At 40.0% G+C, this 17,039-nt stretch overlaps 2 protein-coding genes across 2 annotated transcripts; one reads left to right on the forward strand and one right to left on the reverse strand.

Annotated features, from left to right (window-relative positions):
• Window positions 1–1,728: 1,728 nt before the first annotated feature.
• On the reverse strand, window positions 1,729–4,350 carry LOC142530638 (AP2-like ethylene-responsive transcription factor At1g16060). The gene is made up of 7 exons (XM_075636462.1): window positions 4,047–4,350; window positions 3,912–3,920; window positions 3,722–3,810; window positions 3,558–3,631; window positions 3,424–3,474; window positions 3,273–3,349; window positions 1,729–3,187 (listed from the first exon to the last, which is right to left on the reverse strand). The coding sequence occupies exons 1-7, from the start codon at window positions 4,348–4,350 to the stop codon at window positions 2,634–2,636; spliced, it is 1,158 nt and encodes a 385-aa protein (XP_075492577.1). The 3' UTR covers window positions 1,729–2,633.
• Window positions 4,351–8,604: 4,254 nt separating this feature from the next.
• Window positions 8,605–12,552, forward strand: LOC142530993 (putative RNA 3'-terminal phosphate cyclase-like protein). The gene is made up of 6 exons (XM_075636955.1): window positions 8,605–8,992; window positions 9,074–9,223; window positions 9,998–10,179; window positions 11,325–11,500; window positions 11,603–11,819; window positions 12,105–12,552. The coding sequence occupies exons 1-6, from the start codon at window positions 8,788–8,790 to the stop codon at window positions 12,312–12,314; spliced, it is 1,140 nt and encodes a 379-aa protein (XP_075493070.1). The 5' UTR covers window positions 8,605–8,787; the 3' UTR covers window positions 12,315–12,552.
• The last annotated feature ends 4,487 nt before the right edge of the window (window positions 12,553–17,039 follow it).

The following is a 17,039-nucleotide window of genomic DNA, read 5'->3' on the forward strand; positions in this document are numbered from 1 at the left end:
AACAAATTTAAACAAGGTTATTTATTGGAAAACTAACATCTTGTAGTTTTCCTCCTTTTTTGTGTAAATCTGAGATGCGTAGAAACCACATCTATCAAATATGATTCTTCCTATCGACGGCAGTGTAATTCGTTCAGTTATCTCCTTGCAGTGCTCCGGTGCTCCTCTATTATGTGAATTATCTATCCAGTACATATATTTAATTGGAAATACTATTGATTCACCTATATAAAGCTAATTTGCTGCAAGTGATATTTAGATTTATGATTTAATTGAATTTTTGTCGATGCCTTTAGATTATATGATAACGAATATATGACTGATTTCTACTGAGAATTTTGCATATTTTCATGTTAATTGACGAGGAACTGTGTTAGTCCGTTTTACTTTTCCTTGTGGGATTTTGAGGTCTGAGAAGGCACAAAGTGAACATTTGTTGTCCCAAGTTAGCAGATAGCCAAATTTGGGAAATATTGTAATGGTTTTTCGTCAAAGATAGAAACAACGATGATCATTATGATCTAAGGTAAGCTTAAGATTTAAGAAGATTGTCCTTGTACTTTCCAACATAAGAATCAAAACTAGGACCTGTTAATTTTTCAGAGTCTCCACCAGTATAGGTTTTTGGGACCTTTTTTATTTTTATTTTTATTTTTCCCTTTCCTTTTCTTGTTTCGTAAAGGCTGAAAGTGAAAGTTATGGAGGAGGCAGTAGAGATAATGTGGTTCCCGAGTCCTGTAGCTATTTTGGGGGGCTGGGTGGGTGTTTACAGGAGGTTTTGTGGCCAATAATATGTTGCAGTTTTATACATATTTTTTTATTGCTTTGGGTATGTGATATGAATCTAGCCGAGCATGGCGTGCAAATGATGGGAAGGAGATTTAGGGAGCTTTAATGTCTCGGACTTTCAATGATGCGCGAAAAAGATTCGACGACAAATCCTTTTCTCGAAGGGTTCGTTATGCATGGATGTGAGTTGAGAACCATATGATCATTGTTCAAGTGTCAAATGATGGGGAGAACAGCACGCGAGACCAGAATCATCCGCGCTAGGGCGGTAGAGTATTACCGCCCGGGTGCGCCCAACCGCGGAACAGATTTCCATAACCCTCCGTGCCCGAACCGTCAAATCCTACCGTCCGAGCACCACACTTACTGTCCAAGGTGATGATTTCCAGAACACTCAGCGATCGAGCGGTCACATCCTACCACCTGAGCGCGAAGACCTACGGAAAATATTTTAGCTTCCTAGTTTAGAGTCCAATTATTTTGGGAACAAGATTTGATATTTTTTTGAGTATGTAAACATATTCTGCATGAATTTTGGAGGACAATTAACAATTATCTTTTGAGTTTATACAAAAGTTTAGAGTTTTTCTATCAAACATTCAAAGCTTTGCTTTGTTCTTCAAAAATCAAACTTATTAGAGTTTTATTTTGTGGCGTTTGTCGATTGATCTCATACGGATTATCAAGGAAAATTTCTGTGAAGGTTCGTCTGATTCTCAGTTGTTTCAGTCGTGAATATTTGTTGCTAAGCTCCATATTTAGAGGTGAAAATATCGCAAAATCGTTACTTGTTCAAAAGATTGGGACAACACAACGTTCTTCGTTTCATCGAATTGAGGGCGTGACTCTGTTTCTGAGCGCATTTGTTTTTTCGTGTTAGAAGGATCGTATCAGTATGTTCAATCTATTTTGCAGTGGCTACTTTTTGTAAAATATCTTGAATCTATTTTGCAATGGCTACTTTTTGTAAAATTTCTTGAAAGGGTTAAACCTTTCAATGGTACATAATTTATTTGTTCAGGGCTTTCATACTCATTTGTGTTTGATAGGTTTACAGCAGTTCATGTTACAATGTCCTTATGGTAATCTATGCCCGTCTGAATTTAGATAGCTCCTATTGGAATTTTTCCACGTGGTCAATGCATTAATACGTGAGGTGTAATCATTGTATACAAATTAGCATGATCTGATGCAATAATTGTCCAGACTAGGAGAGCGATCGACACACAACACTTAGGTTGCTATATGGTTAAAAAATGATTGAGTTGCACTGTTATCATCAACTATAATTTTTGAGGAAACGACATAGGTTCAATCTTATAATTGGTATCATAGATAAAGTCCCGTGTTCAGTTCTTATGTATTACAAGTATTGCAATTATTGGGAGGGGATGTTGGGGTGAATTAATTGTCCGTCCTAGGAAAGTGGCCAATATATGGCGCTTGAACTTCTGCATGATTTTAAAAAATTTGAGTTGTACAGTTACCACCGACTATTATATTTGGTAAAACGACATACGTTCGATCCAAGACGCTGCTTGTATGAGGTATTATTATTTTCCATTGAGTTTCATCGTTTCCAGATTAACAATGGGAATAGCTAATCACTCAATTATTTTTGTGGAAATAATTTGTTTTATTCTACAACAAGAGGAAAACTCATTTACAAAGATTTCTAAATTAAATGAGTAAATGACCTGTATCTACTCCACTGATTTCTGTCCTTTAGATGAGAAGGAAAGAATCAATCAGCATCTCGAGTCTAGAAACTAGAAATATATTTCTCTGTCTTGCAAGGAAATTACAATTGATGGTATCTGCTATTTAGCAGATAGAGGTCATGCCTATTGTGTTGCTCCCAACCATTCGTAGTTGAAGTGGAGTGGCCCTTGCAACTCAAAGTTGTTTGCATTTGAAGAAAATAAAAATGCTCTATCTTCAATTCCATCATATAAGATCTCACCAAGTTCGGGGTGTATATCCTTACTTTCATGGTTTCTTATGTTCTCACCTTCAATTTCTTCCTCAACATTTGAGTTCTTCTCAACCAGTTCCTTGAAAACGGAAGACCTGAGGAGTAGACCGAGGGCTGTTGGAGAAGATTTGGTGCATGGACTAACTGGGAATTTGTTTGCAAACCTTTCTTGCTTGATGAGGTCATCTGCTCTAAAAGCTCTTCTTTTCAAGAAGGGAGACAGTGATTCCTCTCCTGTTTGGAAATTGGAAAATATTGCCGGTGAATCTTGGTATGGTGTTGTTTTCTTGTCTGGAGCTGAAGTGCTTGCTTCTGGCTTTAACCATCTGATATACGTGCTCAAGTCGAAGTTTGTGACAGCATTTATCCCTCTGTATTCTATTGCTGCAATGTCATAAGCATGTGCTGCCTCTTCTTGAGTACCTATAAACAGATGCACCTTACATATTGAAGAAAACATACCAGTTTACACTATTTACGGACGCCAATTTTGTTGCAGACTACTCACTGTAAGTTCCAAGATACAGGTACTTATTTCCAAAAACTCTTCCTATCCTTGCTTCCCACCTTCCATTATGATGGTGTCTGTTATTTTCAAATGCTAGTTTAAAATCTTCAATAAAGGATTTAACTTTAAAATAATATGGGATAACATATACCTGGCAACTCCTCTGTACTTTGATACCCCTCTTGAGAAACCACTGCTTTTTCTGTGGTAAAGAAATTTGGGTTAATTCTTACTTCCATCGGAAACTTAAAAATTTTGATGCCATGAAAAGATAAAAAATTGTACCTTCTCAGCGAGGCAAGATACTCTTCCTTTGTTAGAGTTTGCATGATTTCAATTTCCTTCTCATAATCAGAGATCTGCAGGAATTATATTTGGATTTGATAAGAATCTGCGGCAATGTGTCGACATGACATCTTATAGGGGTATAAAACTGTTGATAATCATACAGGAAAATTGGTTAGAGTTGATGTCCCCCAATATTTTAGTGCTGCTAAATCGTATGCCCGTGCTGCAGCTTCCTCATCGTCATATGCACCTAAGCAATATTTGAGAAAATAAAATCTCAGCCTCTGCGTTAAATCAAAAAGATAGGTCCAAATTGCAATGAGTGGCCGTATACAGTAAAATTTTGCTCACCAAGATACACTGCCCATTGTCAAATTCCAGTTCGAAGCACAGACCATGAAAGAGACGCAAGAAATTAATATCAGACACTAATACTCATTTCAAGAAAAGTAACTACAGAAATTTCATAAACTAATTGCTAGATACCTTGTTTCCCCTTTTTCTTCTGAGTTACATTCCATGTAAGTTTGTCCCACAGGTGTGCTTCGTATCGACCTGTCCATTTATGCCTACTAACTCCACGAAACCTTGAACTTCTTTTCACAGTTGTTGCTGCAGAGGTTTGATCAACTTGTTGATTTGGTGTCTGCTGGTTATCACAGCTAAGTGCTAGAGCAACTGCATCTCTTTTTCTACGTTTTACAGGCATAACCTCAGGAGCTTCACCATCCATCATGCTCACAATATCCCTTCCAAGGTATGGATCACTCTTTATCATTTTCATCACCATTTTTAATCTTCCTTCTCAGTTGCTTCCTCTGTTCTTTTCTGTGTTTTCCTTGTTTTGGCTCTCTAGTTGTATCTTAATTCGTGGGTACTTATATATAAGATTCATGTTTTTTTTGGGCTTATTTTGTTTTGGCTGTAATTGTCTCAACTAACGTCCCTTTGAATAACGACGGGAAGGGCGATAGAAACAATGATTTTGTGGGTTGGGACAAATATATTTATTCTTGTACTACCTTCCAGCCATTGGAACCAAGTTACTACCAAATATTATTTATCCTTGAACCATGTCCCAGCCGAAGAGACGGTGATTGTGACCTCAGAATGTGGAATATCCTACCCATGGGTCCGACTTGTTGAGCATCTATCCTCTCCAAGAAAAAGATTTCAAATTCCCCGTGCATAATAACAAACACTTGTTTGAGATATAAAACTATAATTAATCAGACAGAAACGAGTGTTTGTTTGAAAGAACGACTCGAAAATCGTTTTTGGGTTAACTTATATCGATCCTACGCTACGTTCGTGTGTTCTATTACTTAGGTTGACGATCAATTTGATTACGAATATCATATTTTTTACATTGATTGTAATATTCTTGTCCAACATTGGATCGAATCGGTTTCGATCCGAGCTCGTTTAAACTAAATATTTGAAATAAGAGATTGTTGTTTTGAAACGACTCATAAAAGAGATTGCGGTGGACATTATTATAATCTGGATTCATAGAGTTATAACATATATGGAAATATGAATTAATTGTAGGATCATGTTTGTGCGAGCTGGATTCAACCATTTCGTAGAGCGGTGACATATATGTAATAGTTATATGGATTACTTGTACAATCATGCTTGTGCGGGCTTGAGCTTGTGACATTATATATGTATGCATACAGTTTGATATGCTGCACATGTATCTGAGCACTGATGAAGTGACACTCACATATTGAATGTGATGAAACATAGAAAAATTGCACATCTAATAGGTGAATGTCATCTCATCGATGCTCAGATATGTGTGCACGGTGGGTGTGCAGAATATCAAAACTATACATGCATATATATTATAAATCACAGAGATTGATAAATTTATTAGAAAAAAGAAAGAGTCATGACAAGAGCATCAGATAATGCCATAGTTGGGCATTTTCTTGGAGTCATCATCATCCATACTTGTTACAAATTTGTCCCTTGTTGTTTTAGTGAAGTTGCTGAGGTTTGATTTGGTCTTATTATTGGCAACTGGATTATTGACGATGTTATCTATGAAATCGACTCCTCTAGTATAACTTTCTTGTAGCTATCATCTTCAATTTTTGTGGTTAAAGGATCAAATTAGGAAATGAATGGCTTAAATAACAGGACAAATATATATAGCAAGTTTTTTTGTTCCTTTAGAGAATATACTTTTTTTTTAAAAAAAATCAAATCTACAAATTCTTTTAATATAAATTCTCCATCATTTATATATTAATAATTTTTCTAAAAATCAAATCTACAAATTCTTTTAATATAAATTCTCCATCATTTATATATTAATAATTTTTCTAAAAAATCAAATCTACAAATTCTTTAATATAAATTCTCAATCATTTATATATTAATAATTAATAATTGATTTATCTCCAAAAATTATTGTGAAATACTGATTGTATAAATAAGCAATGGATGCATACTATGATGACTGGTATGCACTATTTATTACTACCTATAAAGAATTTTTATAATAGAGACAGAAAAATGGTCTCATTGTCTGGTTTTATGTTTTTTTCCTTTTTTATTTTATTATTTCAAATTACAGTTTATTTTAATGATTTTTTTTTATTTTTTATTTAATTATCTTAAATTATAATTTATTCTATATTAATCTATTAAATATAATCATTTCAAATTACAGAACAACCGTTCATTATTTTTATCATTATAATATTATTCTTTTATTCTTGTTTGAATATAAATCAAATTAATTATAAAAAGAAATATATAATCACGATACGCATGCCTGATGCACTGGTGTGGATTAGGATTTAGGAGATAACTCACTGCCTGCTTGCTGCCTAGCGAGGGACGAACTGCTGAATTTCCCACCCAAAAAAATGTAAAAATTAGTGGTTTTGTAATTATCGACGGCCCCAGATTCAAACAGTTAAAATTTATTAATAGAAGAGGTTGAAGAAAGGTATGCCTCGACTGTTATGGAAAATATTTCAAGAAAGCAATTCCCCATGCATGACACATTCTCCCAGCTTGGGCCATTTCTAGCAAAAATTCTTTCTTTGTTGTTTTGTTTACTCAAAATCTATCACAGTTCCTTATTCCTCGATTACTCCTCTTAAAAAATGTGTCTATCACGAGGAATAATCCGTGTCAAATCATCAGATTTGTCCACAACTTTAGTTTAAGACAATGTCTGGCAATATATCGAAAGATTATATATCTCATCTAAAAATTTCAACTGATACATATTTGTACTCTGAACATGTCCGTGCACGCGCACACAATATTTACTTTTTAAGATCTATTATAGACGAAACTCTCGTTCATAACTAGGTGGTGTAGACTTGATTGCGAGACTCGCCTCGTGCATGACTCTAATTAATACTACATGTGAGTGGCAAGTAACTAGTTAAGCATGTGAGACATGCTATACTTACATTCTATAAACATGTATTTTTGGGGAACTGATAATGATCAAGGATGTGAAATAAGTGAGTAAAACATCACGGGAAAGAAGCAGTCCAGCCCTTTTCGATTTTCTTTTAGTACTGAACACTCAACCAGGATTGCAGCTTACGTATCTCTGAAGTGGTGGAAACTTTTCACACCTGATCAATGCTTGGGGATCAACAAGTTTGTAGCAAATTTCTCAATCCCTCTCCTATTCCTACAAAATGAACTTTAAACTCGTATGCCCGACTTTTTTCAGAAGGCACTAGCTTTCATCATTCTTTCAGTGTTTGCAAGAATAAAATCGGGAGGAAATCTAAAATGGATCATTATCGGTGTTTCTTTATCAACAGTACCGAACACATTGGTTTTAGGAATCCCATTATTGACGGCGATGTATGGAATGGAGCTGTGGTTTTCTTGGCTCTGTTTATCGTGTTACAAAGCTTTGTTTGGCATAACCTTTTGTTCGATTCTTTTTTAGCTCAATGCCACGAATGAATCGCCAAGGACGGCATCTCCTGCAATAGAAACAGGTATGCACATAGATTTGAGGTAGAGCATATTTGTTGTTCTATTGAATTAGTTTCCGTCGAATTTTTGTTTTTTTTCATGCGTTCTGATTTAACAACTTTCTGAAGGAGAAGTATAAGACCCACCAAAAGACGAAGGTGAAGTAGATGAAAGAATCCGGAATCCGAAGGAAAGAAATATAAAGATGATTTTTTTAACAGTGGGGAAAAAGCTCATCAGAAATCCCATACCCATGCATCCCCTTGGCAGGTCTTACATGGGCAAGCATCCATTTCAGGTACTCTACAGTAGTTAATAAAACACGTGACGGAAACACAGCGAAAACGACTTGAAATGGCATAGTAATGTAAATAGAAGATTGCAGTATATGCTTTTACAGGTTGGGAGTAAAGCTGCCAAATGCGATTGAAAAATCTTTGCCGATATTGTCGGATGGAGGACTTGGAATGGCTATGTTTAGCTTATGTTTGGCTAAATTTGTGGCCATACTTCTTCTGATCATCCAGTATAAAATTAGTGTGAAACAACTTTCTTCACTTTCTTACATTTTATTACCTTACAGGACTCCCGGTGGCATCACAGAAATCAGTGATAGACTGCGGGACTCGGAAAGCAACATTAACCATGGCCATGAAATTTGTAGCAGGACCATTACTCATGGCTGCACCCTCAATTGCACTCGGGATGAGAGGACCATTGCCTAAAGTGTTGAATCAAATACGTTCACGTTGTATAAAACTATGTAGATACACATGAAATTGCGTGTAAGATGGCATATTCATGTCGATAATTTGCAGCGAACTTATTTGATATTAAGATATCAAATTTAAAACATGGTCTTGGATTCAATATGTAATTATAATAATCTTCTAACCTAACTTAAAAAAAAGATAGAATTTCAGTTAGGTAAGATTGTTCTTAGAATTGTAGGAGATTTAAGTTACGTAAAATTGTTCTTAGAATTATTGTTTAATAAAGAAGACTCTTTTTTAAAATATAATAAAATTTCCAATTGAAAAGTTAGAGCCGGTTATGTACTTAAAGGCCCAATAACGGCCCAAATTAAAACCCGCCGATAATTGATGCATTCGTCTTCGAATTTCTCAGTTTTCGCCGCCGCTAATCTCTACGTTCTTACTCTGCATCGAAGAGCCTTGAAGAACTGCTGAGTTCTATTCTACTCTTTTTTTTTTTTTTTTTTTTCACTTTTGCGATTTCAGAATCCAGCTTGTTTTGACAGATGGTGAAGATTTCGTATACGAAGCTAAAAGGAAGCCAGAACTTGAGGCTGCGGCTCATTCTATCCACGCTATCGTCTACACCTATCCTTATCGAGGACATTCGAGCCAACGCCACTTGGCCTGGGCTTCGGCCCCATGAGGTTTCCTTTCTCCGACTCCTCGAGAAAATCTCCGATGATTGTGTTGTGGAAATCAACGAAACTGGTGCGTTTTAATTTTTCGTGCTGCGACAGAAGAAACTTTGATGTTTAATATTTTGTTTATTTTATCTAATTTGCGGGGCAGGCACGAAGTTGAAGTACAAGCCGGGGATAGTGATGGGTGGGAGGCATTTGGTTCACGATTGCGGTCTGAGTCGAGCCATGGGCTACTTTTTGGAGCCTCTGATCGTGTTGGCTTTGTTTGGAAAGAAGCCTCTCAGTATTAAACTCCATGGTATACTTTCGTTTTTCATCTGTTTGTTCCTATAAAAATTAGCAGTTATCAGTCGATTGTTCTTTCGAAATATAACTGAGATAATGGAGAGCAGACGGCCAGAGCACCAATCAAATGATTATCGCATCCGGAGACTAGTGTTGATCAACATAAAAGTAGGCTAGACTTAATTTAGCAATATGTACTCTAAGCCCTAAGGATCAGGTCACTGTCGGTATATATGTGTAGAAAATAGCTCTTTCTTTATTCAAAGATGCTGATTCTCTTTTGTGGCACCTTAATATGGTTCAAGAAAGATTATGATGATTCTCTAGACTACGTGAAAATTCTACCTTTCATATACTCAAAATTAGCTGCAATTAGGATAAGAACTGGTGCAGATTTAAAAATATATGTGCGTACAATATTATTAAGTTGCACCGATCAAGTTCCTTAGCACGAGTATATTTGTCAGAATGATCGGACGGATGTTTTAGGTCTCTCAAATCCCGTGTTTATGGCGGTGGCAGCCATAACTTACATGATTAAGTTATGAAACTCTTACATTTGTGGAGTCATTGGTCTGGCAAAGTTAGGTGTCATTTTACTAAAAGCTTCAGTAGAAACCAATATTTTACAAAACTATGCCGAATGAGCACTTGAGCTAACTGATTCACCACAATTTAGTCTAATTATAAGTTCTGCTGTGCTTCATTATTTTCTAATAGTTGGTTGTAAGTCCAATGGATTTTTGCAACCTGAGAAAGCTTTCAACTGAATTCCTGACCCTTTCAGGTGTTACCAATGATTCCAAGGACCCATCTGTTGATACCTTTCGATCTACTACATTACACATTTTGAAGCAGTTTGGAGTATCTTCTGAGGGACTGGACCTGAAAATTTTGAACCGGGGTGTTCTTCCTCATGGTGGTGGAGAAATTATTCTTTCAGTACCTGTTGTCCAAGACAGTTTAAAAGTAAGTGTATTTTTACTTTGCCTATTCTACCCGTCTATCTCGCTTATCTCTTTCATTTTTCTTGCTGTTTATATATGTAGGGGTGAGAATGATGTATATATGTAGGGGTGAGCATTCGGTTAAAACCGAACCGCCCGAACCGAATTACTCAAAACCGAATTTTTTTCGACCAAACCGAACTGAACAAGTTTTTCATAAAAAACCGAACCAACTGAACTGAATTAAAATCGGTCATATCGGTCACGACCGAATGAACCGAGATTTCTGGAAAAAAATGCAAAAATTGGACATAAACACTTAAGCAAAGACCAAACTGTATTTTATAATTTGACGAATTTTGGATAATTTATGCCAAGGCAAAAAAACATATATAGTACGCATAAAAGAACGAGAAACACATTATATTGGTTTGATTTATAACTTCGTAAAGCTATTCACCTGTTGGAAATACTTACTCAAAGTCTCAAACACCCACATCCTCATTTTCAAAAGAAATGATGATAATAATAATAATAATAATAACAATAATAATAATAAAAGCAAACTATGAAATGAATTAAGCTTAAGGGTGCTGGGCACAATTGGTTTGGCAGCGACGCGCCCCCAATTGTGCTGCCAACAACCTTGAATCTGGACATTGTCGGCCGCGTCGGACTCTCCCTCGGGTGGGGGCTTCTGGGTTTGAAGAATAGAACCTTATATTTGTATAGAGAAGTAGGAAAGATTAAACACAGCTGAAAAAGGATGTGGGAATGTGAAAAACATGGCCGACCATAGAGGAACAGAGAAGGGGAAAGGGAAGTGGAAAATAAAATGGAAATTGGGGGCAGAGCGTAAAACGGGAAAAAAAGGTTGTACATTGGGCCAACAATAAAGCTCTATAATATGCAAATATAATGGCTCAATTTAAAAGTTAAATCCTAATTTAGTTCGGTTAGCCCGAATTTCTATCCAAAAAACCGAAACCAAAATCGAAACCGAACTGACTAGAATGAAATAACCAATTTTTTTTAAAATAAAAACTAAACTTCTGAATTAATTTGGTTCGGTCGGTTAATTCTGTTTAATCAAAATTTTACCCTCCGCTATGTGCATGAGGGAGAGAGCGAATTGTCACATTACCTTTTTCCCCTTTTATTTCATAGGCCATCACCTGGATTGACGAAGGCATGGTGAAGAGGATTAGAGGCATCACTTTCTCAACTAGAGTGTCTGCCCAGTTCGAGAATACTACGTTACATGCAGCTCGTGGAATTTTCAATCGTTTGCTACCAGATGTTCACATATTTACCGATCATAAAACTGGTCCACAAGCTGGAAAGTATGTGTTTTATGGCATATCATTGTGATTATTGTAGTTACACAGACACCGTGGAACTGCATGTCGTAGTGTGTTCAATATTTGGATCACTCCTCATCGCAGGTCACCAGGTTACGGAATGTCACTTGTTGCAGAAACCACATCAGGTTGCTTCATCTCAGCTGATAATGCTGTTTCCCATGCACAAGAAGAGGAGGAGGGTGAACTTGAGGATGAGGGTAAGAAGTGGTTGATCCCTCCAGAGGATTTGGGTGAACAAATTGCATCTGCTCTATTGGGGGAGATTGAACAAGGGGGAGTGGTGGATTCAACTCACCAGGTTTGTGTCATAGTGTTCTTTGTTTAATAATACTATTAAGGTGATTGATCTAATGCCTAATAGATTATTGGCTTTATTATTTTTCACTTTTAATTTCAACCACTGTCACGGTTTTTACCGCATCCAAGTGAATTAGAATTTTGAGGTTCTTGATGGACATTATTATTTGCTACATCATCGTAATACAACAAGATTTCTCTAGTCCAGTATCACTCTGTGTTTCGGAATGCATGTTTTTGTTATTCTGGCTTTTGAGCCACAGTTAAGATTTTTCTTGTTTCACAGGGTTTACTGTTTCTTCTCTGCGCATTGTGTCCACAAGATGTCTCAAAGGTCCGTGTTGGGAAGCTGTCGCCTTATGGAATACAAGTGCTCAGACACATCAGAGATTTCCTCAGTGTCCAGTTCGTCATTAAGCCAGATCCATCAACAGGAACCGTCATTCTTAAATGTGTTGGATGTGGATTGAGGAATCTCTCAAGAAAGGTATCATGAGACACAATACTCATACATTGGTGATACAGCACCCCCATGCCGAGGTTCGAACCCTTGCCAATGGCGCTGTCATTCTCGGATTTTCACGCTGTCAGCCTCTGATAATGAATCCTCGAGCTGTCATATGTATCACGGGGTTTCAAAATTTACCTTTTCCATGCTATTGCAACTGTATACAACATATTTAACTCCAATCTTATAATTTCACACTCAAAGTAGTCGAGTGTTTGTTTGGTTCTTGGCTCGTATCGTGACGTATACTGAAAAACTTGCCTCTTTAGAAAGTATTATCTGTCCACTGCATCTTTTCTTTAAAAAAAATTGGGATGTTTCCATGCAACTTGCATGCTCTTTCGGTCAGGCTTTAATTCACTTACACGAGCTTCCCCACTGACTTTTCACACTATATTTATATATCCCCAACCTTCTTACATATTACAACAAGAAACAGTAAACCTCACTGATATCCCATAGATGGGTCTAGCCCAGATGGAAGACTTGGATGGGCCCACTACTCTTGACTCATCCCTAGCCCAAGTGGAAAACAAGCCCACCAAGGGCTCAGGTATTCTCCTATAAATACCAGGTTTGATTGTTCAGTTAAGCTATTCATTCATATTGTTTTCAGCAGCGCCCTTAGCTGCTCCCCCCATATATCCTCAGTCTCTGACTTGAGCGTCGGAGGGGCTACGTCAGGATACTCTCCTGGTCCCCCTCCTAACGGTCTTATTTGTGATTTCAGGCCCAGGGTAATTTTGAAGCCCGTGTCTGGATTAGTGACGTTTGCGTGGATCGGACCCTAAATTTCCCGTGAGTATCACTTGGCGCCGTCTGTGGGAATATCTGAGTTGAGACGTAGAGATGGTAGGGAGGCGAGGGAGTGGAAGAGCCACCTCAGCATCATCGCGTCCTCGGAGGGGACCCGAACCATCTCGCGTTGAGGTGGAACAGGAACAACCGCATCTTGAGACGAGACATGAACAACCTCGTCAAGAGGCCAGAACTGAGCAGCCCATCCACGAGACGAGGGTCGAGCAAACCCGTCCCAATGAGAATGTGGGAAACTTGACCCTGGAACAGCTGGGCCAATTTATCACCCGAACAGTGGATGAGGCCATGAAGAGGAATCAAGAGTCTATGTTTGTAGAGGAACAGGCCGCCCATCAGGAGCGGGAGGAAAATATTGAGGTCCATCATAGCAGGGTTGACGAGACACATCCCCTCCAGAGTCGGGAGATTAGTGAGATGGGAGAGATGTGGAAAGAGATAAGGAGGTTGAGGGAGCAGGTAGGAAGCAGGGCGCCGGTACCTAAGAGAGGAAGCCCTTTTTCACTAGCCATCTTGGAGGAAGGGCTTCCTCCGAATTTCCGACAATCAAACGTTGGAGAGTATGACGGACATACAGACCCTGAGGAACACTTGGGGAGATTTGAGAATGCGGCTCTGTTACACCAATATTCGGACGGAGTCAGGTGCAGGGTGTTTCTGGGCACGTTGGTGAGGTCAGCCCAGCAATGGTTTAATACCCTGCAGCCCAACTCCATACAATCGTTCGAGGATTTCTCTGCAGCCTTCTTGCACCGATTTGCCAGCAGCAAGAGGCATCAAAAGAACTATTTGAGTCTGTTTGTGATGAAACAGCAAGAGGCTGAAACGTTGCGGGAGTTTGTCCAGCGCTTCAACACTGCAGCGCTAGAAATACCAGCGGCTACCCCTGACATCATGGTAAGTGCCTTTACACAAGGACTAAGGGGAGGAGAGTTTTTTAAGTCGTTGGTCAAGAAGCCTCCGTCGAGCTATGATGATTTGTTGGCTCGAGCTGAGAAATATGTAAACTTGGAGGATGCTTAACGATACAGGAGGATGGAAAACCGGCCCGGAGGAAGTAGGGTGGAGGGAGCCGAGAGAGGTGGAAAGAAGAGGGGTGCAGGGGAAAGAGATGAGGACAGAACCAAAGGTAGAAGACAATTCTCATCACATGTTCCTCTGAATAGGAGTCGGGATAAGGTGATGGAGGTGAGGGAGTCGGGGGAGAGGGGGGAGAAGTCGCAGAGGGTTGAGAGCAGTGCTCGACCTCCGCCACGGGGTAGACAAGAAGGGTCCTCGTCCGGGAGTGAGCTGAGATCTCGCCCGTCTTCTAGGCGGGGTCGAGGCCCTCCATGGATACATCCGAGGATCGAAGAGCCGAGGAGAGAGGGTCGAGGTCAGGATGTCCCTCGGGAGCCCGCTGAACCGAGGAGGAGAACGAATGAGGATAATCACCCGACGAGAGGAATGATTCATATGATCTCGGGGGGTGCTACTGATGGAGATTCCGGGCGAGCGCGGAAGGCGCATGGGAGGAGGTTGGAGAATTTTGAAATATCGAGGAGTGCGAACTTACCCCATGATCCTGTCATCAGTTTTGGGCCAGAGGATCTCCGAGGCATTGTGGCTCCTCATAACGATGCCTTGGTGGTGACGACCACCGTTGCCAATTACGATGTGGCACGAATCTTTATTGATAATGGAAGCTCTATTAATATCCTGTTCAAGAGTACTCTGGATCAGATGAAGGTGGAAGGATTTGAGTTTGAGCCAATCTCCACTCCTCTATATGGGTTCGCAGGACATGCCATCCCGCCGCTGGGTCAAATTGTCCTTCCTTTATCTTTGGGGCATGAGCCTCGGCGGGTGACCAAGATGACGACATTTACTGTGGTGGACACCCCATCCGCTTACAATGGAATTCTGGGGCGACCAGCCCTAAAGGATTTCAGAGCTGTAGCGTCCACGTATCATCAGAAGTTGAAGTTTCCTGTGGGGAGGGAGGTTGGAGTCTTATGTGGGGACCAGAAAGTCGCTCGTCGGTGTTATGAGGGGATAGTGAAAGAAGAGGGGAAGAGGGCACGTGTGGAGGTCAATATGATTAGAAGGGGGCGAAGCGGGTTGCCCGTGGTAAGGAGAGAGGTTCATGAGGTGATGGATGAGAAGCCGGAGATCGTGACATTGGGGCCTGACAAGAAAACTCTAAGAATAGCCCCTGACCTTGACCCAGAGGTAAGGGAAAAACTTATTACTTGTTCACAAGCTAATCTCAACAGGTTCGCTTGGTCAGCCCAAGAGCTCACGGGGACGAGTCCAGATGTAGCAGAACATCGGTTAAACATCTTGCCGAATTCTCGTCCCGTGAAGCAGAAGAAAAGACACTTCGGGCCCGAGAAAGATATAGTTATAAAAAAGGAGGTGAGAGAGTTGCTCAGTGCTGGGCACATTCGAGAGGTACAATTTCCTACTTGGCTCTCGAATGTCGTTCTTGTTCCGAAAAGTTCGGGAAAATGGAGGATGTGTGTGGACTTCAGAGATCTCAACAAGGCATGTCCTAAAGATTGTTATCCCTTGCCGCGGATAGATCAGTTGGTGGACTCCACAGCCGGACACCAGTATTTGTGCATGCTGGACGCTTATCAGGGGTACCATCAAATCCCCTCGGAGCCACGTATCAGCGGTTGATGGATAAAGTCTTTTCTAAGCAGGTGGGGAGGAATGTGGAAGTGTATGTGGATGACATCATGGTAAAGTCTAAGGATTCAGCCCTACTCATACCTGACTTAGTGGAGACCTTTTCCACCCTCAGGTCTTATGGGCTGAAGTTGAACCCTCAGAAGTGTATATTTGGGGTGAAGAGTGGGAAGTTTCTGGGTTATATGGTGACGGAGAGGGGAATTGAGGCTAACCCTGAGAAAGTTCAAGCTATCCAAAATATGGTCTCTCCTCAGGGGCCCAAAGATGTTCAGCAGTTGGCAGGGAGGATTGCTGCGCTGGCACGTTTTATCTCGAGATCCGCCCATAGAAGTTTACCTTTTTTCCGGACCCTGCGAAAGGCGAAAAAATTTGAGTGGGGGCCGGATTGCGAGAAGGCTTTCACAGAACTGAAGGAGTACCTTGCCGAGCTTCCTGTTCTAGCCAAACCGACAGCGGGGGAGCCTTTGTGGGTATATTTATCTGCCACTGAAGGGGCCGTGAGTTCGGTCCTTATCAAGCTTGATGGATCAGTTCAGCAGCCGGTGTACTATGTTTCGCATGCACTCAAGGGGGCAGAGATCCGATACTCGGGGTTGGAAAAGTTGGCTTTGGCGTTGGTAATGACAGCCAGACGCTTGAGGCCTTACTTCTTATCTCATCCGATTGTGGTGCTCACTAACAGTCCATTAGGCAGAATTCTCACTCATTCTGATATGTCCGGCCGCCTGGTTAAGTGGACTACGGAGTTGGGAGAATATGACATCCAGTATGAGCCGAGAACAGCTATTAAAGCACAAGCGTTAGCCGATTTTCTGGCTGAGACTGTACATCAGGAGAATGAGGACCCTTGGAAGGTGTATGTGGATGGTTCCTCGTCGAAGGACGGAAGTGGGGTGGGAGTAGTACTGATTTCACCAGCTGGGGAAGAAGTGAAGTTGGCTGTAAGGTTGGACTTTCGAGCATCCAATAATGAGGCAGAGTATGAGGCTGTGTTGGCAGGACTTCGAGCAGCCATAAATGTGGGAGCTACCCGGGTACTTATTTTTTCTGACTCACAGTTGGTAGCGCAACAGATGAAGGGGATGTATGATGTGAAAGATGAGAAGCTTATTGAGTATGCTCGAGAAGTGAACAGAATCAGAGAGAAATTCACAGAGATTACATTTGAACAGATTCCCAGGAAAGAAAATGAAAAGGCAGACACTCTAGCCAAAATGGCTG

The sequence above is a fragment of the Primulina tabacum genome, chromosome 17 (assembly GCF_025594145.1).
Source record: "Primulina tabacum isolate GXHZ01 chromosome 17, ASM2559414v2, whole genome shotgun sequence".
Lineage (NCBI taxonomy): Eukaryota > Viridiplantae > Streptophyta > Magnoliopsida > Lamiales > Gesneriaceae > Primulina > Primulina tabacum.

Bases quoted from the DNA above. Each gene is read 5' to 3' on its own strand.
- LOC142530993 (XM_075636955.1), top strand. From the start codon at position 8,788: ATGGTGAAGATTTCGTATACGAAGCTAAAAGGAAGCCAGAACTTGAGG. The intron at 11,501-11,602 runs GTATGTGTTTTA...TCCTCATCGCAG, and splicing joins ACTGGTCCACAAGCTGGAAA to GTCACCAGGTTACGGAATGT. The intron at 11,820-12,104 runs GTTTGTGTCATA...CTTGTTTCACAG, and splicing joins TGGTGGATTCAACTCACCAG to GGTTTACTGTTTCTTCTCTG.
- LOC142530638 (XM_075636462.1), bottom strand. From the start codon at position 4,350: ATGGTGATGAAAATGATAAAGAGTGATCCATACCTTGGAAGGGATATT. The intron at 3,350-3,423 runs GTATATGTTATC...TGAAAATAACAG, and splicing joins AAGTACAGAGGAGTTGCCAG to ACACCATCATAATGGAAGGT. The intron at 3,188-3,272 runs GTGAGTAGTCTG...ATCTGTTTATAG, and splicing joins CCTGTATCTTGGAACTTACA to GTACTCAAGAAGAGGCAGCA.